Below are 26,937 nucleotides of genomic sequence, written 5' to 3'. Positions count from 1 at the left end.
GAGGTCGCCGGGTGAAGCCGCAGCCGGGTTTCTTCGAGGCACCGCTCTCGTCAGTGGGGCAGGAGGGAAATGGCCGTGGGGCACCGTGAGGAACAGCGTGGTGTTGGGTGAGAACCGAGTGACCGAGAAGCACACCGAGCTCACCACCGGTAGGACGTGGAGAGGGAGGTGGAGGGTTCTTGCTCGGGGCACCTCCTGCTTTCTCCAGGGTTGCTCACCCGATGCTTGTGGGGAGCCTTCCCACTCACTGCCCGTTTGTCTGCAGGCCCTGTCCCACCCCCACTGTGACCCTCTCCACCTCTGGATGCATGTGCCCTGCTGTGTGCCCATGTCGTGCACGTTGTCCTCTGTACACGGTGTGTTTTAGTTTGAGTGTGGTCAGGACATAGCTGTACCCTCATCTCGTGTGAAACTCCTGTGCTGGGACTCCTGTGCACACCATTGTCTGCTGCAGAGAGTTGAGGATGTGCGAGACACTGGAGCTGGATGGCAACTGGCCTGTGGCTTTGACAAGACATTGCTTGAAAGAGCACACTCCCCAAATTCAAGTGGTGTCTTTAATTATTCCGTTATCCATCTGATCCTTTAATGGTGGCACTAAGCTAGCTCAGGCACTTGCCGCTTTTCCTGGGTGGAAGCTCAAAAACCTATTTTATTTCACTTCAGCTCAGGTTTTATGAGACTGAACTTAAGAACTGCAATTTGTAGGAACCACTTTAGGTTTGCAGGTATTCTGCTGTGACAGGAGCTGGGTGCTGGCAAGTGTGGCACTACAGCCCTTGGTTGTGCCTGTGGCCTGGAGCTTGATGGGCTGGTTATTCATGGACACTCCTGGAAATTCTGCCTTGCTTTTGTCTGGATTTCCTATTCTGCGAGTGTTTTGTGAAGTGTTGTAGAGTCTTTCTGTTCCTGAGCTCCAGCTCAGAAATGTTATCAAAGGAAGTTTATGGTGGAGAGAAGGAAGGTGTAAGGGCATGACTGGGTCAAGAACAGTGTTGTGATAATGTTGCTCTGGGAATGAGACTGGGGCGATGAAAGGAAGGCAGATAGTTTGATAAGAACTTTCTGCCTGTGCTGTCCCTTAACATGTGCATGTAACACCCTCAGGTTAAGTCTTCCTGATGCATTACCAGGGAATCCATGCTATTGGAGGTTTGAGTGAGTGGTTTGGTGGCACTGCAGTGGTACAAGTCCAAAAGCTCTGTGAGGTTCATTGAGCCATGGAGCCTTTGCCTTGCAAAGCTACTGCAGTCAGTCTCAGTCTTACCATGAGAAATTAAATCAAGTTTGTGTAATGGTTTGGTAACAGATTTCCAGAGAAGAGTATTTTTTGGGGGCTCTAGGTGATGGATGTCCCTAAGGTCCCAGGAATGCAACAGAATTACTTTTGGTGAATAAGGTTAAGGGCAAGAGGAATGGAGTCATCTGCACTTCTGTTTTTTCACTGTTTTACAAATATCCTAAAGTCACTGCTCTGTGGTTGCAGTCCCTGAACTGCGTGGGTCTGTTGCAGGACCTGTGCCTGTGACCTGGAGGAGGCTGCAGAATGCCCTCTCACGCAGTTTGAGGTGACACCGAGGTGGAGGGGAGGTGGTTGATGTCCTTGAGGGCAGGAGCCTTGCAGGAGTGGACCGAGAGGAACCTCCTGAAATTCAGCAGGGACAGAGACCAAATTCTGGAGAAGCCACCACAGGGACGTGGATCAGCACATGAGGAGATGCTGGGGGAAAGGGGTTTTGTAGTGTGGAGACGGGAGTGTCTTGGGAGTAGATCTGACAGCAGCTTCTGGTCACTACCAGGAGGTTATCAAGACACTGGGGGATGGGAGAAGATGAAGGAAAATGGGCACAGACTGAACAAGAGGTTCAAACTGGATACGAGGAGAATTTTTTCGCAGTGAGGAGAGCCAAGCTTTGGAGCAGATTGTCCAGAGAAGCTGTGCTGTTTCCATCCTTGAGCATCTCCAAGACCTGCCTAGAAAATGCTCTGAGCAACCTGAACTGGTGCTGCTGATGCTGCTGTGATCACGGGGGTTGGGCTGGAGACCTCCCCAGGTCTCTTTCACTCGAGTTATTCTGCACTTCTGTCATTCCTCCTCTCATGTCCCAGTCAAGCAGCGTGGGAGGAATAAGCTGTATTCTCCTTTCTGTGCTGTCTTTGATATGGAGAAACTTGCAAAAACCAGGAGGAGGAGCTAAAGGAGTGCAGTGTTTGCTGACACCACATTCTTGAGGTAAAGAAATGTAGATCATGTGTGTCAGAAGTATTTAATGAAACAAAAAATGTAGCAGCATTAAGGAACGTAAAGGAGATGCTGAAAGTAAAAGTGAGGGCAGTAGAAAAGAGCACAAATATTGGCACTTTTAGTGAAAAATAAATGAAGGTAGGCAAAAAAAAATTGAGGAAAAACTTGTTAAAGACAAAAAAATGTGTGATGATTTCAAATGTAGTAGAAGCAGGAAGCATTTCAGAGGTGTTCATAGCCAACAGGTGACTGGAGCGTGCAAGGTGAATTCAAGGACTATAAGGCTGCAGGAAAGCCGAATTCCTGTGTTGGTGTTGACCTTGCTCACCGTGTTGAAGGGTTTCTATGGGATGGAGAATCCACATCAGGTTGGAGCAGAAGCAGGTTCACTCACTTGTTTACTCTAAACAGCAAGTCCCCCAGGGTGGATCTCCAAGAGTTTTAAAGGGACTCAGACGTTAAATTACTGTGCTACAAATTGTGCTGTAAAACCTGCTGCTTAAGGACCAGATAAATGTGAGCTGGTAAACGTGGGACAGCTTTTAGTGAGGGCTCTAAGGTGGGGAACGAGGGGTGAGTGTTGGAGGTGTCACAGGTGAGTCGGTGTGGCTTTTGCACTGTCTGCAATGGAGAAAATCACGTCAAGAGCTGGAATGAGGAGAGCTGGATACGTGAGATTGTTGTGGCAGAGTCGATCTATGTTTAATTGAGGAGCTGTGTGAACGAGTCCTGGGGCTGTCAAAAAGCTTTTAGAAAATTCTCTTACTGAAACTTTTTGAAGAAACTGAAGTGCTGCAGACAGCTCTTGAATTAATAACGATTAAAAGCTTGAAGACAAGGGATAGGAGTGAGCAGCCATGTTTCATGCTGCAGGGAGACAACCAGGAGTCCCACGTGAAGCTGGACGGCTCAGCACGTCTGGAAATGGTGTGGAAAAGAGCAAATCGTGGTGCAGCAGCGTTGCTGATGGTGCCGTGCTGTTCATTCTGGCTGGGGTGAGAATCGGTGGCAAAAATTACGGAATGATTTTGTGAGAGTGAGTCGAGTGTGGCAATGGTAGGTGTGGGTCAGGGATGGTCAGCAGTGCTGGGGTCAGCCCAGATGATACCTTAAAAAGTGAGGGGCTGCGCTAACGAAGGCTGCTGGGAGAAGAGATCCCATTGTCAGCGTGGAGAGTTTCCTGAAAACACCCATTCACTGCTGTGCCGTGCTCCGAAAGCCAAGTGGACCGTTAAGGAGGGAACAGAGAACAAAGCCGACATAAATTCCTCATGCTTCTGCAGCCGCATGCATTACACGGCCTCACTGCTCTCCGGAGGGACAAAGCAAGGCACTAAAACTGCAGCACAGAGACACACACAGAGGTGTGGAAACACTGCTCTCAGATGGAATGAATATATTGGCTTTTCTGCCTGGGAAAGAGCAGAGATTGAGACCCTAAAATCATAAGTGACAGAGAAGGTGAGTGAGGAGTGATTATTTGTGGCTTCTCATGACGTTAACATGAGATGAGAAGGAATCAAATGCAAGTGGGTTGTTTCCCCCAGTGTGCACACTGTGGACCTCATCACTGTTGGATGTTAGAGGTAGAAATGGTTTAGAAATGGTTTGACGTTCCTGGAGGAAGAGACTCCCTGAGAACCCTTACCCACACTGGTTGGGTACAGCTCCTGCTTCAGACGGGCCGAGGGGTTGTGGTGGGGGAGCACTGCTCTGCCCTCACCTCTGTTCTGCAGCTGCTGGCAGGCAGGGCTGGGGGATGCTGTGAAGCCAATGCAGCAGTTGACTCTCCCCATGTGCTGCCCTGCACTAATGCTCGCGCTCCACCACGCAGGGTTTAGGCAGGTTGGGATGGTTCAGTTCTTGTGAGGATGCAGTTAAGCTCCCTGAAGCAGCTCTGCAGTGGATCTGGCCAGGGCTTGCACAGGGGGATGGATAGAAATGCGGTTGGGTTTGCTCCCAGGCTGTCCAGGAGGAGCCTCCTGCCTGCCTCAATACGGCTGTTCTGGAGAAATTCGGGACGTCAGCTCTGCAGTAAGGACATGGTGCCACTTTCTTCCTGCCATATCACACTTTAGCAGCTTCCAAACATGTCTCCAGCGAGTCAATCTCCTCCCTGTGTCTTCTGCCTGCTGAGAAGGTGTGGGAATAGGCACCTCCTGCCAGCCAGTGGATGGGAGATGCCTTATTGTCCATCTCCAGAGTGTTGAAGGTTCACCTGGTGACCTCTGTGGTCTGTAGGTGTTAATGGAGCATAAATAAAAGCAATGTCTGTGGCTGTCCAGGGGAAGGCAGGAGAAATGGGAGCTCCAGGCTGTGGAGCAATGCTGCTCTGTGTGTGTCTGACCTGGCTCGACTCCGCCATCGACTCGTTTGCAGTGGAGTGGGGCTGATGTTTTTGTTCACCTTTATCTGCTTCATCCAGGCAACGCTGTACAGCACCTCTGATGCCATACAGCTCGAGGACATTGCCCTGTGCCTTTCTCGAGGTCTTACTGTACCAGAGCACACGCACGGCAGCCAGGCCATCTCCAGGGACATCAGAGCAGGGACGGTGTCACCCCAAAGGGGGTGCACGGGGTATGTCCATCGAAGGGTTTATTCTTTGACCCCATTACGAGTAGCAGTCCCTGTAACATACTCCTTAAATTATGCTGATAAGGAGATTTAACGCCAGCTACTTACGCAGTTGAAAAATACCACTGCCCGCTTGCCTGGTTAGGTAACAAGTTTGGTGTTTTATGGTGCAGCATTCAGTCTCTGAGCTGTTTGCTCCTGTGCTCTGGCAGCGTGGTGAGGCACGAGTGGCTCCAGGCTGAAGAATTGCCTTTCTTTTGCCTGTCTCCATTGTGTATTTCCATTTGCCTGTTTTGCAGGTAGAAAAGGCATTTATCTGGCTGTCTTCAGTGCGGCTTATGTTGTGACATCTTGGATACAAACATGCATCTTCAGCTGAGTCCTTTGCAAGGTCATTTGTTGCCTGAAGCTGGGATACGCAGGTGGCTGTGAAGATGGTGCTGACCTTGGCACGTTGACTTGTGTCGATCTGGGCATGCTGACCCTCTTTAAAGTTTCTTGTCCATCTTGTTTGAGAGTAGCACTGCAGGAGACAACCAATGCTTTGATTTGAATGAGAGCTCAGATTTGAATATTGGTTTTATGGATCTTGTAAATGGTGTTTTAGTGTCTTCTCTTCCAGCGTAGGTGGCTCAGCACATTTAGTTTGATGCCTTAAAACCCCATTGATTCTCTGATGATATTTGCTGTCCGTTTGTGTCAGGAGAACAGCTGTAGGTACAATGACAGCATGAAACTTGTAGCATCACTTGGTGCTTCACCAGTTCAGCACGGTTTGGTCAGCTCCTTCCCGACAGAACTGTTTTGATGTGTTTTGTCACGAGTGATTTTTGTGTTGCACTGGGTACCACATTGAATGTGTGATTTTATGGTATTCCGTGGAAGGAGGGATTCTGGCGAATCTACAGACGTGGCCATAAGATGTGGTTTATGGGCAGCCTCTTGGCTGTAGCTTGAATTATGGTAGAGTGGATGACTGGTACAAATGCGTGGAAATCCTGTGAATGGATAAACTGCACTGCAGTTTTAACAGGAGTTATTTCTGTTCAATGTTAAAACGTTTTTAACAGGGAAATAGAAACAAGAATATCACGTTGGGGCATGTGATTTCTGACCTTCAGGAAGAAAGGGTATTCACAGCAGTGAACGCTGTTATTTGCACTGTGCAATGCTGCAGACACTGAGTGTAGTGAGAAGTTGCAAAGGGATTTAAAGTGAGATACCCAAAACCAGCATGGATGCTAAAGAAGATCTGCCTTAATCTTTCTGTCCTTTGCTGAGAAATGGGAAAAATACAGGAGTAGATTTCAAAGGTATGCTGAAAAAAGCAGTGTTTTTGGAGCAGTCGTGGAGCGTCATGATGCATGCTGAAGAAGTTCCTCAAAGCAGCACGTTTGTCGTGTGTAAAAATTATGGCTAAGCATTAGAGAGGTACTCGGTATTTCTTCTTAGTGTGTCTGCTGCTGCCCTCCATGCTCTGCACTGGGCTGACCTCCTTTGGTACAGCTTAATTTCTCAAAAAGGTTGGAAGTGAGAGGTGCCATAAACTGGTTATGTGGTAAATGGAGCTTGGCTGTGAAGGAGGAGAGTTGGGTTTCACTGATATTGGGGTTAATGGAGAGGAGAAGCAGAGCTGGGAGGAAATGAGTTTGCTGAGTGTTCCCTAATGCCAGGCACTTCGTGGAAAGCTTCTGATCTGTTGGTTTTACAGACTTTATCTTGGGAAGAAGACTTGATGTTTCTGATATCTCAACTCTATGAAATACAAGTGGAGGAAGCACTTAGGAAGAGATGCATTCGAACTGTAGTTATCCATGATAAAGATAGAAAGTTCCCAGCCAACTGTGAAAAACCCAATAATAAACCAATTCTTTAAGAAAAGAGGAGCCAGTGAGCAGAACCACCACCAGTGTAATGTCAGTCCCCGGAAGGATTCTTGGTCCAGCTCGTTAAACAGCTTGTCCGTGTCTAAAATGTAATAGGATGGATAGATGCTGCACAGCCAATACTATTTTATATGATCTGTTCTCAATAAATCCATCTAATTTTTGTTTGACAGGAGAGCTGGCTTATTGCTTATACAGGCAAGATCTGAGTACAGTCGGATTCCTGATATGAGTTTGCCACAACGATCATTTATCAGTTAAGGATGTAAGGTTTTGTAACAGTTTTTAAGATGCATGCTGAAAACCTGTGTGTGGAGTCGTTAGTGGTGTCTTATGAAACCAAGGGGCTTTTGAGCCAGAGGTCTCGGTCACTGCAGTTGTGTGTCCACCTCTGGTGCACAACAGCAGCACTGAGGTCTGCTCAGAGAAGCATTACAAATACATTGGAAAATTAGAGAGATGGCCTGAAGTCATTGAAAGAAAATACTGGAAATCGAGTGCAGAGTAACATATGCGAAGGTAAAAAAATCATCTGCAAACAGGTTTAAAAATTGCAAAATAGAGTTGTAGTGGTGAGTTGGAGCTGCGTGGAGCCGTCACATTTATTCTGGCTTCTTGGTTCATTTCTGCCCTTTAAAGCGTGGCTGAAATGCAGTGCCATGCGCAGGTCTGGAGTAGTGCAGACTGCTAGAAGAGTAATTACTGCTGCAGTGAAGAGTATTGCGTTAAGTACATCTCGGGATGGGGCTCCTCACTTTTGCGGCAGCAGTAGAGTGGGTTTGTCTGGTTTTTTACGTGCATGATCTATGAGGAAAGGATGAAGGGACTGGGCATGTTCAGTGTAAGCATGGGAAGGGGAGAGGCAATTACCTCCCATCCAGAAAAGCCTCTTAGGAGTGGGGTGGGTATGGGAGAAACTCAGATAACAGCATTTAGGAAGTGCTCGAATGTGCTGCTGAGGAAAGTTGCAGAGCTCCTTTTGGAAAGAATTTTCAATGCGTTTTGTCAGGGGTGCTGTAAGCACATTTATTGTGTCCATGGCAGTCGGGCTGTGCTAGCGGGACCTCAGGGCACACCTGCTCCCGTTTCTGGAACTAAAACCTCACAAATGCATTTCTTAATCACTAGCGAAACTGATGTAATTTGAAAGCATTTTAAGCAAATGTATTGAGATATGTGAATTTACCATGCCACAAAAGCTGCTTTTCCTGGTTTTGATTTCCTGTCATCAGCAGAGTTGGTCCAAGCAATTTCATTTCACCTTTGTGACAGAACTTCCTTGGCAGCTGAGAGCAGCTCTTGCTTTTTCTGGGCCAATTTATCACCAGAAAAGGTCCCGCAGCCCAGATGATTGCACAGGTGGTTCCTGGTGGTAGGGGGGGTTTGCTCAGGAGGACGCTTGGTGCACTCTGAGCTGGTTTGGGTTGTGTTTTGGGACAGGTAAAGTCGTGTTTTCAAATCGCTCTCTGGATGAACCCAGGTTGTCCAAAAAGGAACAACCTCTATCTTCCCCCATCCCGGATCTTATCCGTGCGTCCCTCGTGTACAGACTTGACTAATGAAGTTGCATTGTAGATAAGACTTTTTTTTAAAAAAAAAGTTGTAATTTTCTTGTTATTAACCCGCATTGCAACATTTTTTTGCCCACGAGAGAAAAAAAATAAGATGCTGAGAAAATAAATGAAGTTTGTGCAGAGAGCACAAGGGAGAATTAATGCTCGTGATTCACTGGAGTAGCGACACGTTGGAATTGTCTTCCCCTTCCCACATATGAGTCATTCAGTTGGTATGATGTCTGTCTCCAAAAATTTTGATGAGTTTTGCTGTGTGGGAATAAAAGTTATGATACCAACTGTTTTGTTTTTTTTAAATACTTTATTTTTCCTTGCAGAATTTGGTGTCCATTTAGCAGAACTGACTGTGGATCCGCAGGGAGCTCTGGCCATCCGTCAGGTGAGGTTACCTGCAACTGCACGAAGAATTTTGGTGGTTTGATTTTTAAAATATTCTCTCATGTTTCCAGGTTAAAAACTGAAGCTATTTTTCCATTACTGCTTCCCCATTTTCTCTTTCTCTAGAGTAATTACTTCTCCCTTCAACATTATTCAGGTGTTATAAAGTTTTATCTTTTTTTCCAAAGAGTGCTTTTTGGATGTAATAAACCCAGTGCCCAGACAGTACCGTACTGGGAACGGGTACAGCTCACTGGACGGCAGACATCAGCACACAGAAGTGCGAGTTGTCTGTGCAGCAGCTTTTTGGTCGGTGTTTTCCTCCCTGAAAAGGAAGTTTAGGTTCTGTATTTCTTTCATTACCATGTGGGCCCTGTCTTGTGCCTTTTTGGAGGAGGGGAAATAAAGCTGCTGCCTTGTGTCAGTGCTGTCCAGGCCATCATTGCTCAATGAGTGACCGTCAGTCTGTGCCCATCGCTCCATCTCTGTACTGCAGTAGCTTTTTTTTTGTCCATTTCACAAAGATTTGGCATTTTTGGCAAGCCCTGTTGCCCCACAAAAGCAGCAGCGTGATGGGATGGGAGTCTGAGCAAATGGGCCAGGGGTGGTGCCGTGGGTGCAAGTTTTGGTACTGATTTTTGACCTCTCTCTAAAACAGTTGGCGTCCGTCATTCTGAAGCAATATGTGGAGACTCACTGGTGTTCTCAGTCAGAAAAGTTTAGACCTCCAGAGACCACAGAAAGGGTAAGATTTGGTTTCATGTTGTCTACTTTGTGACACTTTATCCATCGAGAATATTAATTTTGTAGGTAGGTAAAGAAGTGCCAGTGCCATTGTGTATGATGAGGATTAATGGTTTCAGTTAGGGTTTTCTGACTTTTTCCACTTTGAAAATCTGTTTTCAGTTGCTTAAAACAATATTAGACTTGAGAAGCTTGGGCTAATTTCTGTAGGAAAAGTTTGGCCATGGTGTTTCTGCTGCTCTAAGAGCGAGACTAGAGGAGACCTGCTTTGTCAGTTTTACTAACACTGATTCTGGCAGTCCTTTTTCAGAGATTTCCTAAATCTTGAGTTTTTCAGCTTGAGACTTTAAGGCTGTTTTCCCATGACAGATTTCAGTTTCCAGGTCTGCTGGGTTTCATTAGGAATCTGCTCAGTAGAAGTATCCAACAGCTCAAATGACCAGAGACTGCAGCCCTTTGCCTCTGTGTCCTGGATCATCTTTCCCATCCAGGCTATGATTCATCCATCCAGAGGCAGTTGCTTGAAATAGATCCTGTGGATTATGCCCCAAAAGTACTGCCTTTTATTTTTCCCTGTCCCTTCAGGGATTGGTGACTGGTTCTTGTTTACTGAAATCTTCCAGAGTAAGCAAACGCAGTCCCTGACACTGGAGCTGGGATTTCTCTCAGCACACTCTGGATGTTTTCCATGTAGATATCTACATCCTGTCTGATTGCAGCTGTGAGCTGTTTATTGTATGCTTGGCCGAGTGCTCTGTGTGAGAAGAGTCGTATGTTAAAACACACCATGCAGTTTTCCATTAAAGAATTACAGGGTGTAGCATGTGAGGGGTTTTTTTCCTCATGGTTGTTCATTTTGTAATACCAATCATGAATCAATATCAGGACACAGTCATAGGTATAACCATTTTTTTGTACTTAAATTGTTGTATGACTGGAGATCTGTTTTGCTAAATAATGCTGTTCTCTACAGGCAAAAGTTGCCATTAGGGAGCTCCTCCCCAACGGGCTGAGAGAATCGATCAGCAAAGTGCGCTCGAGCGTTGCCTATGCGGTTTCAGCGATAGCGCACTGGGACTGGCCTGAAGCTTGGCCTGAGCTTTTCAACCTCTTGATGGAGATGCTGGTCAGTGGCGACGTGAACGCAGTGCACGGAGCCATGAGGGTGCTTACAGGTACGGGAACGCCAGAGCCTTGCCAGGGCTGATGCAGGAAGAGGTCTGGGCTTTGGTATCCTATTGCCTTTCACTCCAAATTGGAGAAATGTCCTGCTGCTCTTCTGCTGGGTGTGATGCTGTGGGTCCCTGTTGAATTGCGTGCTTAGGAGATGTCGTGAAAGCTGAGGAAGAAGTTTCAGTGCTCCAGGTTGTGGCTCAGAAGGAACTTTGTGACTCCATTTCCGGATGCTGCAGTTTTTAGTCTGATATTTTTCTGCTTGCCTTCAAGCAGAAGCCACGGGTAGGCCAGATGACGCTGCTTTAGTCAAGTACAAATCAACGCGTTTCCAATATGCTGAGTGTTTCCCCAAGATTCTGATGTTGCAGTTCTCTATAAATTTGTTTTCTTCTAAGAACATCACTTCCTGTTCCATTTTCTAGAGTTTACACGGGAGGTGACGGACACACAGATGCCACTTGTTGCTCCGGTTATTCTTCCAGAGATGTATAAAATTTTCACAATGGCAGAGGTAAGATCTTCACTGCTAAGTTGGTACTGAATGGAATTAGGGAAATGTTTCCTGGAGCAGAGAAACACCAGATTTATGCTGATTGTGCTGTGATGTGATGGTTCATGGCTGTGTTTCAGTAAAATGTTGAAGCCAATGATAAAACAGAAAGGAATCAAGTTAAAGCAAAAAATAGACACAATTAAAATTAAAGAGGAAAAGTTTCTTGTTACGTTATTTAAATGTTTTAAATAATATTGAAAATGTGTTATTTAAATAATACATTGTGTAAATGTTTTTCTAGGTGTATGGTATTCGCACAAGGTCACGTGCAGTGGAGATATTTACCACGTGTGCCCATATGATCTGTAACATGGAGGAATTGGAAAAGGCAAGAGTTTACCTTACCCTACAACATACGTTGAACTCCAACTGAGTGAGGTTCCAAGTAATTGTTACTATGAAGGTGAAGTGTTGGGGAATTGTGTACCCTGTCAGCTGTGATTCTGGGGAACAGGGTATAATTTAATACACGTTAGGTGATTAACTCCCTCCTTTACGCGCATGCCTTGGTACTGGGACTTGATTTCCATAACTAAGTTTAACTGGTGGTGTATCAGCAGACTGTCTTACTCTGGAGGAGGGCTGAAAGTGTCCTTTACATTGTATACAGAGCTTTTTCTGTTGAAATTTGATTAAAGAAAGAAAAAGAGGCAATCTTTTGATAAATCACTAAGGTGGTATTTCATAGTTGATTTAATCATACAACTTTACTGTCTTAGCTATGGAGTTCTGAGGAATATTTTCAGTAAAATTCTTTTTGTCCCGCATTGCTTGCTCTGCCAAACACCACTTGTGGAGTGCTTTGACATCTGGAAAAATACTTCCTGCATTTTCCTAGGAAGACTCATCGTGGTGATCTTCAGGCCAGCTGTTGATGCTCAGGAAAAGCTTGTTTGCTTTTGGGGAGGGTGGCTCAGGAGGGAGATAAATGTTAAATTGCTGGGGTGTGGTACAGTCACCCCAGGTTTCTTTTGGAGCCCGGAGGGGGTCTGGGTGATAGGGTGCAGGGCTTGATTCACCTGCTCAGATGATGATGCCTCTTGGGGACGTGCACTGCTCCTGAGGCTCCTGACTGGATTGTCTGGATCTCTGTGTATGAAGTTACTCAGACATAGGTGTGTTTTGTAGCAGTCTGTGCTGTGCGGTTTTGAAGGGTGGGATTCAGCTGAGCTTAGTTCCCAGCATGAGGAGAGAGCCAAAGTGATGTCTGAAACAAGTATTTCATGTGACTTCGCAATGTTCTGCAGTTGCCATGGGTCCCTCTTTGGTTTCATAGCAGAAAAGTGCAATTTCTGTTCCTACTAGTGCTCTTTTTTGTCAGACGGGGGAGTTTTGTATGTAGTGTTCACCTGTGCTTATGTTGATTGTAACCAGGGTGCGGCCAAAGTCCTGATTTTTCCTGTGGTGCAGCAGTTCACAGAGGCCTTTGTTCAGGCCCTGCAAATCCCTGATGGACCTACATCAGATAGTGGCTTTAAGATGGAAGTCCTAAAGGTAAGTCACTGAAGACTGATGAAACACTGAATTGAATGCCGGTGCACTGCCAGATGTGCTGGAAAACAGAGAAACTTGAGTGTGTGTCACCTCTCGCGTTGCTCGTGTTATGAATAGTGAAGTTTTTTTGCTCCCAGCGCCACAGAAGATTGGTATAAATTGTTCTGCCTGTACTGAAGATACCTATGAGGAAATCCATAGGGATCTGTCCATAAAATGATCCACAGGGATAGATCCATAGGAGCTGTCCTTGTTATCTGCCTATAGAAGACATCTTGGATGCATCTTGTTCAGACGCTGTACTCAGTCTTTTCTAAAGATGCAGAGTTCTGCTGCAATGAAGTTTTAAAAGCTCATGTGCAGGTGCTTATCTAGAACTTGCCTGCTCTTTAGTGCTAAATTATCTCTGCAAAAGAGAGATGGAAAGTCTTTGTATTCTTCTGGTTTCCTGGAGAGAGAAGAGAGGATTGGGTTGCAGAGCCCTGGGTGCACGTAGCTCAGAGCGTGGGGACAGGAGTGCCAGTGTGTGGGTATGGAGACCCTTGACAGCGGGCAAAGCACTGGAGCTGTAGGATGCTCTGTCTGCAGCATGGGAGAGAAGAGAAAAGCTCAAACCCCTAAGTTGCAGAATCAAATCCAGGTCCTTGATGTACTTGCATGTGTGCTGGGGCGAGCAAGCCATGGGTCACAGAGTAGAGGTTGGTGACTGAGGCCCACGCAGCCTCCTGCGCTGGAGAAAGCAATCAGGAAGAGTTGTTGGAGATAAGCATCAGAAGTTTTCCATAATGAGCATCTTTGCACTGGAGCCATGAAGATAAGTGCTGGGAGGATGCTATCACTTTATACACAACAACAACCTCTGAGTTCTGTGTTGTGTCACTTGTTTTCTTAGTGTTGTTAAAGGCAGCAGTGCCCTGCTTATGGCATCCTTCACCTCTCAGTAAGGGGTTGCAGGTGTAGAATCACAGCATGGTTTGGGTGGAAGGGACCTGACAGCCCCCTGGCCCAACTCCCCGTGGGCAGGGACACCTCCACCAGCCCAGGCTGCTCCCAGCCCCGTCCAACCTGGCCTTGGGCACTGCCAGGGAGGGGGCACCCACAGCTTCTCTGGGCAACCTGGACCAGGGCCTCATCACCTCACAAGGAAGGACTTCTGCCTAATATCCAGTCTAAATCTCCCCTCTTCCAGTATTGCACACTGCCAGCAGCAGGAGGTCATTTCTTGCTGTGCAGCACCAAAAGGAAGGGGATTTGGGGCAGGATGGTGCTGAGTTTTGCTGAGAGAGTCTTTCTTGCAACGTTTTTTCTTCCCTTTGCCTGTCCCTGGGATTCCCAAGACAGTAATGTACAGGAGTGCTAACGTGAAGGGGATGCTCTGGGGGTGTGATATGGATTGGCACACATGCTGCAGCTCAAGGATGTCTGCATATCGTTCCTCATACATACATTTGGATGGTTAATGAGCAGAAGTGGTTTTCGGCCTACGCAAAAGCAGTTGTAATTGATAGTTTCAGTCTAACCATGGACCAGTTCTTCTGTTCTTGTTGCATTCATGCATTCTGCAGCCTTTTTTGTTATTTATGTACCAGTGCTTGCTGGAATTGGAGCTGTTTGTACTCGTGTGTCTGCACCGATACACAGCAGTAGTCTCCTGAAAGTACTGACAGGCTGAGAAAGGATTTGAGGAAACGTCACCACATTCTTGGTCTGTTCCTTAATCGTGCGTGGGCATCTGCTTTTGGCCACTGGTGCAACACAGGAGAGGTTTTCAGTCTGAATACACTGTTGTGTGTTGGGTGGCATTGGTGGCAGCAGAAAATCAGTATGGATTTAAACAGGAAATTCAGAAGATCTGCTGCTGACAAGGGGTTTGTAGGAGGCTTTTAGTGAAGAGAGGAGTATTCTGGCTGTGGGCTCAGGGCAATTCGTGATTTTGTCACTTAGGGTTTCTAAGCTGGTGATACCAGTTTTCTAAGGGAAAAGGGATTCAGGTGAAAGCCCCGTAAATTGTCTTCCCTTCCAGAAAAGTGGATTTTATAGTCATTGTAATGCAGGAGACCTCAAGGGATTAGTTAAGCCAGCTCCACAGATGAGATCATTACAGGAACCCCTTGAAATGCTGATGCAATGGAGGAGGGAATTGAGACTTTTGTGTAGTACATTTTCCACCAGATGTGAACTCAATCCTCTCTTTTTGTCCTTAATGAAATGCTGTGCAGCAAATGATAGGAAGGTTATTTTTTTTTCCTTCTCTGTCTTGAGATCTTTGTACTTCAGGGTTCATGGAGCTCTCAGTGGAAATCAGAGGCAGCCCTGACCTGAAATGTCTTGTTTTCCCTGTGAAAACGTTATGCAGGACAGCGTTGAAAGCTGTAACGAGTATTACTGATGTGTGCCCATCTGCTGACCTCAGGGACGCTTAGACCCCCTTCAGGATCATCATTAGGTTGGGTCACACCGTGGTCACCACTGAGTGGTAATTTGCCCCCAGCCTTTCCAAGCACAGTCACAAGTTTGGGAGCAGTTCTCAGCAAGAAAATCAGAGCCTTTGCCCCTTGGAGGAGATGGGAAGTTTGGCCACAACAAAAATACTTTCAACCATGAGGTAGAATGAAATTCCAGCAGTGTGATTTGTGGTGTTTGATAGTTTAGCATGAATGAAATGGTTTGATGGTTTAGCATGAATTCATTCTCTCAGGATGAATGGGTTGCAACTGAAGGATTCTCCAATCCCAATTCCAGCGCTGATGAACGTGCCACTATTGATTGTTTAGAGACAAGCAGTGATTAAACCTGACGAGTGACAGAGTTAAGGCAAATTTCATAGCAAGGGACTACAAATCTGATGTACTTAGTATGCAGTAATTATACTGAGAGCAACAATTAACCAACAGTCTGTAAAGTATCTTACAACCTTGCTGTGGTGGTGCTTTGCTTATGCTTGAAATGTGTTCTTTCAACACCTGTAGATTAGGTGGCTCAGAGAAGTTATGCTTACAATTTTCCTGCTGTTGGAACAAATAGTTTCAAGAAATAATTAATCATGCTCTCTGTTCTTGGATGGAAGATGAGGTGATGGCCAGTGTCATGGGGGGGAATTTCACAGGGTTATGAGCTAAGGGCATAACCTGTGTGTGCTGCACCCTGACGTTCAGCTTTAGCCAGCTCTCCTGCTGCTGGCCATTGCACATTTTAAGCTTTTATCCATGTTTGAGGATTCCTTCTCTGTCTAAAGACACAAGTAGGAGGTGAAGCAAGAAAAGGCTTTAATGCAGAGTGACTGTAGGGAGATGCTGAGCCAGCGGTGAAGATGTGTTGGCTGTTTGCTGGCAGCGGAGCTGGAAGGGGTTCAGGAGCTGTCAGATTGCTCCCCCGTGAAGATTTTGGTGTGGCTGAGGCTGCAGGTGTGGATGCAGTCGGTTATTGCTGCCTTGGCCATGACACCTCCTGCTTGGGGAGCAGCTTGACTTTGCTCTGAAGAGAGACGGATAAGGGTTTTCCTGGAGGATTTAAGAGATGGTGCAGCAGAACGTGGGGGCTGGCAGAGGAGGAGAGCTGTGAGCAGTTGTTGTAGCTCAAACAAACTGGGAATTGGGAGAATGAGAGGCCTGGGGTTGAAATACAACATTTGACAGGAGCAAGTGCTCTTTTTTTACATGATTTGCACTGCAGGAAAGTGGTGAACCTGCAAATGCAGCCTTTCATTGTAGAACGGCAGCTATTGAATGGAAGAACTTTTATTCTCCAACAGTGCTTCCTGCAGGATTGTCTTGGCATGTCGCTTAGAAAAACAGGGTTTATAAGCAGTGGCATAGGAACAAGTCTCCTTAGATGCTCCTGTGGCCATAGCTGGGGTGTTGAGTTTGCAGCAGCCCTGCAGATCAGGAGCAGATCCTCAGCCAGCACCTGCATGGTTGGTTGGGTTTTTTCGGAGGCTGGTTTTTGTCGCAGCTCTTTACTGCGCTATAAACAAGCTGTAAAGTTTAATACTGGGTAAGTAGAAAACTTAGACCTGTGTGTCTCATGGAGACTGCCAGCCAGGCAGTTTGAGGGGCTCTGCTGTGACCAATACAGAAGGAGTGGAGCTGTGCCTCTGTGGGAGGAGACGCTGTCTGTTGTGTGGAGCGAGGGTTCTCTGACTCCTGGAGGCTCCTAAAAGCTTTTTGGCAAGCGTCAGTGAAAGGGCTCCCCTAAATCAGGGTGATCAGCATCATGAAACCCCATCTGCTGTGGAGGTGCTGAGCTGCACCCAACACAGCCCTTGTGCTGGGCTGGCACTGCTGCCAGTGTCTGCAGCTGAGATGGGGGAGAAAATCGATCTGGGCAGGTGATTTCATCTGTTGCATGTGTAGTAGTGTGGGAAATAGGCTGTGCTCTGGCTTTACTTGATATCAGAGTTCATTTTCTGGGACAAGACAGCTCCCAGGTGGTGACTGTGTCCTCCCAGTGCTGTGCAGCGATGGAAGTTCTGACTGGAGCCTGGACCTTACCACCAAATCACTGCATCGTCTTCATTTCCAGACATACATCTCACGTTAGCCCTTTCCTTCCCTGTGAAAGAGCAAATATGAGGAGGGGTCTGTTTGTCAGAGCTTGTGCGAGCGAGGGCACTGCGTGGTCAGGAGGGAGAGGAGACCTCAGTGCAGGAAGACACTGGATTATCTCAGTTGTCAGTGAAACAGCAGCCTGGGATTTGGGTGTTGGTTGGTGGTTTTCCCAGTTTCAGTTCTGACTGATGCTCCTGTTTGTTCCAGGCCGTGACGGCACTTGTGAAGAACTATCCCAAGCACATGGTTTCGTCAATGCAGCAGATCCTGCCCATTGTCTGGAATACCCTCACAGAAAGCGCTGCCTTATATCCTTTGTGCTAATTGTTTTAGCTGGAATAGAGCAAGGCAAACTCTGTCTTGGACACAGTAACAGCCTGGACACTGCTGGTGCGTGGTGTAGTCTGCTGTGACAAAACATAGGCACATAGATATACCAGATATTTCTGTTACATCGTAGGCTCCATTAAGTTTTTTAGCTTAAAAGTCACATATGATGAATGATGTGAGTGTCCATGTTGTGCTGGCTGCAGAATTGCACTCTGCGTTGTTCTGGTACCCTGGTGAAAATTGTCTTCTTAAAAAGATGTCACAACATAAGGACTTCAGCTAAAGGAGAATCTACAATATCCCTTGCTCCAGCAGTGCTAATGGCTGCTTACATTTGCTGCTCAACTCATTTTGCCTTTTGAATTTTATGATGGTCATTACTTCACTGCACAATTGGCCATGTTAGAGGTGTTCTGTTGGTAGCTTTTCCAGTGCTTGTGAACTGGCAAGTCCAATCTTTCCATAGTGTTCATCCAAAAGTTGCTTTTTTAACCTTTTATAATGAGACAGTAATTGTAGAATACTGAGCCTTCTTGTAGCTTCAACTCACCATCCCCAAAGAAAGCTCCTTCCCCTCCAGCCCCAGGTTGGTTTTCTGCCACTTGTCAGAGTTGGAGGCTCACGGAGAAGCCTGAGGAGGAGCAGAGCCGATGTAGGACAGGACCAGGGACCATGGGGCAGCTCCTCAGCCTTCGGCAGCGATGAAGTGTGGAATTGGCTCTTTGTCCCCTGGGGAGAGTTGAGTCTGAGTGGTTCCGTTTTTGCAAGGTTTTAACATAAATGAAGTTTTGGGTTCCCTTGGAGGATTTGGTTTAAGTGAATCAAATGACCTAAAGGACGGACTGAAGTGATACAGAAGTGGTCTTTGAAGTTGGGCAGTGCACAAAGCCAGGAGCTGCTGGGCCTTGGCATCTCTCTGAAACACAGGACTGGATGTAAAGTCAAAGATTTTTTGAGAAAGAAAACTTTCCTAGTTATCAGGAATTTAAAGGTAGGAGCAGTTTAATTCCTAAATAGATGCGGTTCTTCAGAAACGTGCGTATTTACTTAACTCTGGCCACTTATGTGAGAACGGAAGTAAATTACACAGAAGAGGTGGAGGACCCTGTGGATTCTGATGGTAAGAACTTGTTAAACTGTGCTTTTACCTTCCCTTTTGAAGAGGAATGTACTTACTGAATATTACTGTTGTCAAAACAGTGCCTGAAGCACTGTAGATCATGCTTAAAGGTGCATTTATGGTGTTACAACTCTGTCTGTCGCTTCTTTGCAAGTTACATGTGATTGTGATCAATGAAGCTGCGTAATTCAGGTTTTCTAATCACTCAAGGTGTGAGTTCTGCAACAATTTTGGAGTAAAAGTAATGGGACAAAAGAAAACCAAGCAAGTTTTAGGTTGAGATTGCTCAGTTTTAGTGAGGGGTCTGTGGTGAAGTGGGAAGAGAGCAGAAAATGATAAAGTCAGGTGGTGTCCCGGGGCTGCTGCTGCCATTGCTACTCCAGGAGTAAGAGTAAACATCATCTCATCGGACAGGATAGCTGCTTGTAATTGCATCTGACACCATTTATACCTTTCTGTATGTTAGCATGTTTAGTCACGGTTTTTGATTTCACTTCTGCCTTTCTGTGTGTTAGGCATATTCAGTCATGTTCTTCTTTTTTCCCCACTTCTTTGTTCAGGTGAAGTACTGGGCTTTGAAAACCTGGTGTTCAGCATATTTGAATTTGTCCATGCCTTGCTGGAAAACAACAAATTTAAGAGCACAGTGAAGAAGGCTTTGCCAGAGCTGATCTATTACATCCTCCTTTATATGCAGATCACAGAGGAGCAGGTGAGCGTGTTTGTCTTGTGTAGGAAGCAAATAAGAGATTTAAAATGTCGGATGTCCTAGGAAGAGTTTCAGTGTGTGAAAGCTGCTGTAATCTGATGGGCTGTTCTGTCACTCTGCTGTGCCAGGAGTTAAGGCAGTGGTGTCCAAATGTTCCTCAATGGTGTAACGTGGACAGCAAATCACAGAATCACAGAATGGTTTGGGCTGAAAGGGACCTTCAGATCTCAGTCCAACCCCCCAGACTTTCACTGGATCAGGCTGCTCAAAGCCTTGTCCAACCTGACCTTGAACCCTTCCAATGCTGGGGCATCCACAGCTTCTCTGGGCAACATATTCCAGCGTCTCAGCACCCTCATAGTAAAGAGTTTCTTCCATATATCTAATCTAAATCTACCCTCTTTCAGTTTAAAACGGTTGCCCCTTGTCCTGGTAAAAAGTCTCCATCTTTCTTATAAGCCCTCTTTACATATTGAAGGGCTGCAGTGAGGTCTCCCTGGAGCCTTCCTCCTCTCCAGGCTGAACAATCCCAACACTCTCAAGTATTATGCTGTGAAAATGAGGATTATTGAGCCAGCACTGTGCCCTTGTGGCCAAGAAGGCCAATGGCATCCTGGGGTGTATCAGGAGGGGGGTGGTTGTAGGGCAGAGTGGTTCTCCTCCCCCTTTGCTCTGCCCTGGTGAGACCACATCTGGAATATTGCGTCCAGTTCTGGGCCCTCAGCTCCAGAAGGACAGGAACTGCTTGAAAGAGTCCAGCAGGGCCACAAAGATGCTGGAGGGAGTGGAGCATCTCCTGCTGAGGAGCGGCTGAGGGAGCTGGGGCTCTTGAGCTTGAAGCAGAGGAGACTGAGGGGTGCCCTCATTCATGGGGATCAATTTGGAAAGGGCAGTGTCAGGAGGAAGGAGCCAAACTCTGGTCTGGGATGTCCAATGCCAGGACAAGGGGCAATGGTCCCAAGCTGGAGCACGGGAGGTTCATGTGAACATAAGGAACAACATTTTTACTGTAAAGGTTATGGAGCATGGCCCAGGCTGCCCAGAGAGGTTGTGGAGTCTCCTTGTCTGGAGACACCCAAAGCCCTGGCCGTGTTCCTGTGTGACTGCTCTGGTGATCCTGCTGTGGCAGTGGTTGAACTGGAGGAGCTTTCGAGGTCCCTTCCAACTCCTAATATTATGTGATTCTGTGCTGAAAGGGATAGCCAGGTTTCTGTGATAGTGAAAAAATTGTGCTAGTGGTGTGAAATGATTTGTACTGAAATTCTCCATGGCTGCTGGCCTCCCAAGCTTGAGAGATGTCATTTTGTTTGGGGAGGCATGCATAAAAACAGGCACTCTGTTAAAGATTTATCTGCTTCTCCTATTCCTCATCTATAAATAAAAGCATGTAGCATTGAATCCAGGTCAGACATTGGTTCTGTCAAATTCTGGTCTCAGATGAGGAGTAGAAGAGCAAGATGAGCTCGGAACAGAGACGGTGTCTTATTTTCAAAGGTTTCTCCAGTAGGATATAAGAAAAATCAGTTGAAGACGGACTTCTTATGGCAGAGAAAAATTCCGAAAGTAGTTTTGCAAAACTGAGATTACTGAGAACAGAAGACCTCTCTTTTACACTTGGTATTGGGAATTAGTCACCCACCCTATCCTTGTCTCCTTTCTGTTGCAGATAAAAGTTTGGACTGCAAATCCCCAGCAGTTTGTGGAGGATGAAGATGATGATACTTTTTCCTATACAGTGAGGATTGCTGCCCAGGATCTGCTGCTGGTATGAAATGTGTCCTACGTTTAGATGCTACCAAAATAATAATGGCAAATATTAAATGTAGCTTCATGAAGGGCGTTTGGAGGAAAGGCCAACTTGTATAAATCTGTACCATTGAGAGTTACCGTTTCCTTCTGCGCAGGCTGTGGCTGCTGATTTCCAGAACGAGAGTGCAACTGCTCTGGCTGCAGCAGCTACGAGACATTTGCAGGAAGCTGAGCAGGCAAAAAACAACGGTGCTGAGCACTGGTAAGGAGAGGGGCAGCAGGGAACGGCACTGCCACGAATGGCAAGCGCTTGGCAGCACTGGGTGCCACACAATTTAATCACCTTTTTTTTCATAACACTGCTACTGATGGACAAGGATGGAATTTAAAAATTCTGGTTAGAAGAAGAAAAAGGAAGTCTGGTGGTGCTTGAGCCCGATGACAACGTCGTCCTGTGGAGTCCTTTCAGCAATTCCTAGCACAAGGTTGCTGTGCTCAGGCTCCCTCGCTCCAGACCCTGACAATTCCTTAACATATATCGTTGGAAACTGTAATGAGTTACACACAGCCTGAAGAGAAATTGGCAATGCTTTCACTTTCTGTTCAGTTAATTTCAGTGTAAAATTTCAGGCATATCTTCTTTTACTTGATGTAAAGAAGAGATACTGTAGGTACAGTTTGCAGGTGTATGCATTCAACTTTAGATCTTCAAAGTTGCAATTTTTAATGTTATTTGGGGATAGGAGGAGAAAGCTCAACTGCAGGAGTACCTGGTGGTGGTCTGTAACTTCTCCCTTGGTTTTACTGTGCATTAGTTCAGTGTTTGTGTTTCTTTTGAATATGAGTGCCACTCTAGACCAGCAGCTCTGTACAGCAAGCAGCAACTGAATGTCAGAGAAATCAGACACTGAGTCCCCATCTGCTTCAATTGTGATGAGTTTAAAGCAGGTTATTTGCTTCACAAATAAAACCAAGTAGAAGTGGTATTTGCCCAGAACCCTATTTCATTATAATTAACAAAATGCAGTGCAAAAATCGACATTCTTTAGTCTTTAATGTACTGGGTATCACAGAGTTTCTGCATATAGAGTAGTCAAGGCCCAGCTGGAGATGTCAGGCTTCATAGAAAAGTCTCATTCCTTTTTTTAATATGGAAATAGAATTGGTACAAGAAATAACAACTGTTCAACTGGTATTTTAGAAAGTGCTTGAGAATGCTGCCTATCCTGGGTGAGTTTCCAAGGCCCAACTTGCTGAGTTTTGCAAATGTTCGGTTCTTTCAGGGCCTTTTAAAATTCTCTGGTTTGGGATCAAGAGAACAGTTGTGGTCGCTTAGACCAAAAAAAATTTCATGGTTTCGCTTCAGAATTTTGATTTAGTTATTGAAAAACCTAAAGGCATCTGAATTCTTTCGCAGGTGGAAAATACACGAAGCTTGTATGCTGGCGCTGGGCTCTGTGAAGTCCATTATTACGGGCAGCGTGAAGAATGGCAGAATTCATTTTGATATGCACGGCTTCCTGACAAACGTGGTTCTTGCAGACCTCAACCTTTCAGGTACGTTGGCCCCTGCCATTACTCAGAGTAACCACTGAGTGCCAGACCTTGGCAATCTCATACGAACTAAAGCAAACCAGGTTGCTGTGTGCACCTTGTGTTGAGAAACGCAGCTGTGAAGTTTAAGCCAATGTGAGCATGATGTTGTGTCAGTGCAAAAAGTAATTGCTGGATGCTTTCATCAAAGAAACATTTATTTAGCTTTTACAAAGAAGATTTTTTTTCCTTTTTTTGAGTTAATTTTGAATGAAGAAGAAGTGTGCAAACTGCATAGTATGCAATGCCTGTGAAAAAACCAACCTCAACTATTTACATATATTTACATGTTTAATATTGGGTTGTAAATGAGCTGTTGTGCTCTAGAAATTGCTCCTGGAGTCAGTATGAAGGAATTTTGTAGAGGATGTCCATTTAATGGTAATAAGACAAAGAAATCTTGCTTTTTATAATACTTGCTTAGAAAACAAAGCTTTTTATACATCTTGCATGGAGTTTTTTATGTCCTCATCTTAAAATTAATACTTGCAGGAGTATAAATAATGGCAGTAAAGATGCTGAGAGATAGAGAGCATCGTCTGTGTGAGGATAGCCTAAATAGATAAGGATACTTTCAGCCTGCAAAAGCAGTAGGATTAAGTGTGCTGAATATACCTCATGGTAAGTGTGAGCAGAGGACGAGTATTCGCTTTCCCTGGTGCTGCTGAACGTTATGTTGTGTAATTACAAGGCACTGGCTGGAAACTAGAAAAGTAATCTGTAAAAGAACCCTGTCTGTGTGCTGTGTTTCTCTAATTCCTTCCCCTGAGCTTCTGCCATTTGTTGCTGTTGCAGACAGAATATTGAGCTAGGTGGATTGGGATTACTGAAAAAGGTGGATTACTGAATAACTTCATTCTCTTCCTTTACTTTTGTTCTGATGATCACTAAAGAATGTAATGCTGAAAAAATTCAAATGCAGCTAGTTGAAGGGAGAAGCTTTTTTAAACAAATGAAGTTATTTTTTGAAATAACTACGAAAATAAATTGCGTTCTGGCCATGAACAGAAATTCTTTGTATGCCTGCATACTGGTCCTCTGTGTCACAGCTTACCATTTTTCTGCTGGGATGATAAAATTTTGTATAATGGATGGAAGCAGCTGTAATTTTAATCTCATAAAACTGACTCTAAAGCCAGTGGGGTTTTTTGTTGTGTTTCAGTGTCTCCCTTTCTCCTGGGTCGAGCTCTGTGGGCCGCCAGCCGCTTCACAGTGGCGATGTCTCCAGAACTGATCCAGCAGTTCCTGCAAGCCACGGTCAGTGGTCTGCACGAAACCCAGCCTCCGTCTGTGCGCATCTCTGCAGTCAGAGCTATCTGGGGGTGAGTAAACCTGAGAGAATCCAAAGCCCCAGCGGTAGGTGGTATGGATTTCACTTATAAAACTGGTAGTTAAACTGTTATTAGTATTTCTGTATAGAATCACAGCATGGTTTGGGTTGAAGGGACCTCACAGCCCCCCAGTCCAACCCCCATGGGCAGCGACACCTCCACCAGCCCAGGCTGCTCCAACCCCGTCCAACCTGGCCTTGGGCACTGCCAGGGAGGGGGCACCCACAGCTTCTCTGGGCAACCTGGGCCAGGGCCTCACCACCTCACAGGGAAGGATTTCTGCCTCATATCCAGTCTAAATCTCCCCTCTTCCAGTTTGAAACCATCACCCCTCATTCTGTCACTCCCTGCCCTTGTAAAAAGTCCCTCCCCAGCTTTCCTGTAGCCCCTTCAGGTCCTGGAAGGTGCTCTAAGGTCCCCCCAGAGCCTTCTCTTCTCCAGGTTGAACAACCCCAACTCTCTCAGCTGTCCCCATAGCAGAGCTGCTCCAGTCCCTGAGCATCTCCATGGCCTCCTCTGGACCTGCTCCAATAGCTCCAAAGAGCTGTCAGTGTTAGACCTGTGCCATGGACTGGAAAGTTGTTGCATTGAATGTAATGAATGTCAGCTTTAAAAGTGTAAGCAAGCAGGTTCAAAATATAATAGCTCTACTGAGGAATGTGAAATTGGGATTCAAGGTTGGCTACAATAAAATGTTATAATTGTTACAGTCCCAAAGAGAAGCAGAGTTAGATAGCAATGAAAAGCATAAAGATGAAACCCTAATTTCTCCTGCTCAGTCTCAAAGGTGGCTGAATGATGTGACTTGGGTTTGTGAAGCAAATCACAGCAATAAGGAATGTTTGAGGTAGATTTTTTTAAACCTGTTTTTGTAAATAAGTTGTCAGAAGGAAAAAGGAAGATCTTTATTGATTCTACAGTGAAAAATGAGCATTAGTGTAAAAGCAAAAAACAACCAAATAAAGCATGAAAAAACTTGCAATAACCCTACTTTTGCCCACCGTCTCCCCCCCGGAAAAGCATCTTGTCTTCTGTTTGCACTGAAATATTAATGAATACGTAAAGGCAGGGACTTATCACTTAGTTATTCCTGGAATTGTTTTATCCTTCTTCCATAGCTCACTTGTAGAACGTGGAGAAGTAAACCCTTTGTAAGCAGTGAGCGTGTGTCTCTCATTACTTTTTTCCTCAAGGTTTATTTTCTCCATTGTTGGTCAGCTCTTAAGAGCACTGTTACTAAGAAGTGTTAGAAATTTTTACCATTACTTGACTCAACTCTGCTTCTGGAAACCACTGGGGATGGAATGAGGAGGAAAAATACCTGAGCTGAGAGATCAGGGAAGAGCAGACCGAAGGGGAAAAGTCCTAGAGGAGTAAACCTAAGAATGGACGGGGTGACATAACCCCTTATATATCATCTAGAGTCAAATGCATACATCACATCAACGTATTATGTGTCTGTTTTTGTGTCACAAATTTCTTGTCTAGCTACTGCGACCAGCTGAAGATCTCTGAGAGCACCCACGTGTTGCAGCCTTTCCTTCCCAGCATTCTTGATGGCCTGATCCACTTGGCAACTCAGTTCAGCTCAGAAGTCCTAAACCTGGTGATGGAGACGCTGTGCATTGTGTGTACGGTAGACCCAGCGTTCACAGCGAGTGTGGAGAACAAAATCTGCCCCTTCACGATTGCAATATTTCTGAAGTACAGTAACGGTATGCGTTCAAGTTACCTTCTCAAGTATGGTTGTTTTTTGCTGCTGAATCCTGGTGCTGAAAACTTAATAAATGATAACATGAATGAGCATTGATTCACTCAGTGGTAAAGCTAGAAGGGAAACTTGCTGCTTTGCCTATTTGAAATAATGGTAGCAAAAACTGAGATGTGTTTGTTAGGGTGTTTTGGTAAATGGTGCTTTCTCTCTCCAGATCCAGTGGTTGCTTCTCTTGCCCAGGATATCTTTAAGGAGCTGGCTCAGATAGAAGCCTGCCAGGGTCCAATGCAGATGAGGCTGATACCAACCCTTGTCAGCATCATGCAGGCCCCTGCTGACAAGATCCCAGCAGGGCTGTGTGCAGTAAGTGCTACAGTGATGCGTGGTCCTGGCTGGGGATGATTCCCCGTTCGTTAACGTGTGGGATGGCTGCTGTGGAGAGAGCAGAAAGGTTGCTTTTAAACTGCTGTGGAACAAATACTTCAATCACTGGTAGAGGTTTCTCTGTGGAGAGAAGGCAAACTGCAGGTGGGGGGAAAATGCTTCCAAGAGTTAACTTTAAACAACTCCTCTGGCCTTCTCCCAGTCTCTGCGGCCCATCCCCAATCGTTCTGCTCTGACGTAGCCGTCTTTCACCAGTAACAGCCTCCTCTTAGGTGGAATGTTCTCCAGCAGGGTACATGGCTATTCCTTGCACTTTTTTCTAAGGCTTTTTCTTATTTATATGTCACATATGTAGAAATCGCTGGAGATAAATTATACAGGTTTGTCCTTCCTATAAAAAGTCTGCTTATAAAAGATTAAACGTGGACTGTGTAGAATGATTGTACAAAATTAAACCCATAAACATCTTTATCAATATGCTTTTAATCTGCCTATTGATTGGTATGACTAACAGTCGCTCATGGGTAATCAAAATAAATTTAAATCAATATAAACAAAATGGAACAAGTCAGCTAGAAGAATTCTGTGGCTGTGCTGATTAGCATGCACCAGTGTACCATGAAACTGCTGTGTTTAAGTGGTTACACTGCTTTTAATGTCTGAGCTGCCTTGGGAACTTTACAGCACACGCCATGTGTGACGCTGTGGGTGCGTGGCTCCAAGGTCCTCTGATTTCAAAAATATATAAAGACTGTAAAATCAGGATGTGATCACAGTCCTGGCTCACATCCCTCCAGTTTCCACCTTTGATTCTCGCACCAACAGTGAGTGAC

At 45.6% G+C, this 26,937-nt stretch overlaps 1 protein-coding gene across 1 annotated transcript in view; it reads left to right on the top strand.

Annotated features, from left to right (window-relative positions):
* Window positions 1-8,599: 8,599 nt before the first annotated feature.
* IPO9 (importin 9) overlaps window positions 8,600-26,937 on the top strand; it is a gene marked incomplete at both ends in the record, with an annotated part of 23,977 nt that continues 5,639 nt past the window's right edge. The window contains 15 exons of the mRNA XM_010191933.1: window positions 8,600-8,661; window positions 9,319-9,405; window positions 10,378-10,579; window positions 11,003-11,091; window positions 11,375-11,461; window positions 12,508-12,627; window positions 17,382-17,482; window positions 18,566-18,624; window positions 19,185-19,336; window positions 21,000-21,098; window positions 21,238-21,344; window positions 22,500-22,639; window positions 23,838-23,997; window positions 25,495-25,721; window positions 25,935-26,083. Of these exons, the coding sequence (XP_010190235.1) occupies window positions 8,600-8,661; window positions 9,319-9,405; window positions 10,378-10,579; window positions 11,003-11,091; window positions 11,375-11,461; window positions 12,508-12,627; window positions 17,382-17,482; window positions 18,566-18,624; window positions 19,185-19,336; window positions 21,000-21,098; window positions 21,238-21,344; window positions 22,500-22,639; window positions 23,838-23,997; window positions 25,495-25,721; window positions 25,935-26,083 (1,841 nt within the window). The remainder of the gene's footprint in view (window positions 8,662-9,318; window positions 9,406-10,377; window positions 10,580-11,002; window positions 11,092-11,374; window positions 11,462-12,507; window positions 12,628-17,381; window positions 17,483-18,565; window positions 18,625-19,184; window positions 19,337-20,999; window positions 21,099-21,237; window positions 21,345-22,499; window positions 22,640-23,837; window positions 23,998-25,494; window positions 25,722-25,934; window positions 26,084-26,937) is intronic.

The sequence above is a fragment of the Mesitornis unicolor genome, unplaced genomic scaffold, assembly GCF_000695765.1.
Source record: "Mesitornis unicolor isolate BGI_N332 unplaced genomic scaffold, ASM69576v1 scaffold23159, whole genome shotgun sequence".
Classification (NCBI taxonomy): Eukaryota; Metazoa; Chordata; class Aves; order Mesitornithiformes; family Mesitornithidae; genus Mesitornis; species Mesitornis unicolor.
Note: the sequence above shows the minus strand (reverse complement) of the source record. Positions and strands in the feature narration are given on the sequence as shown.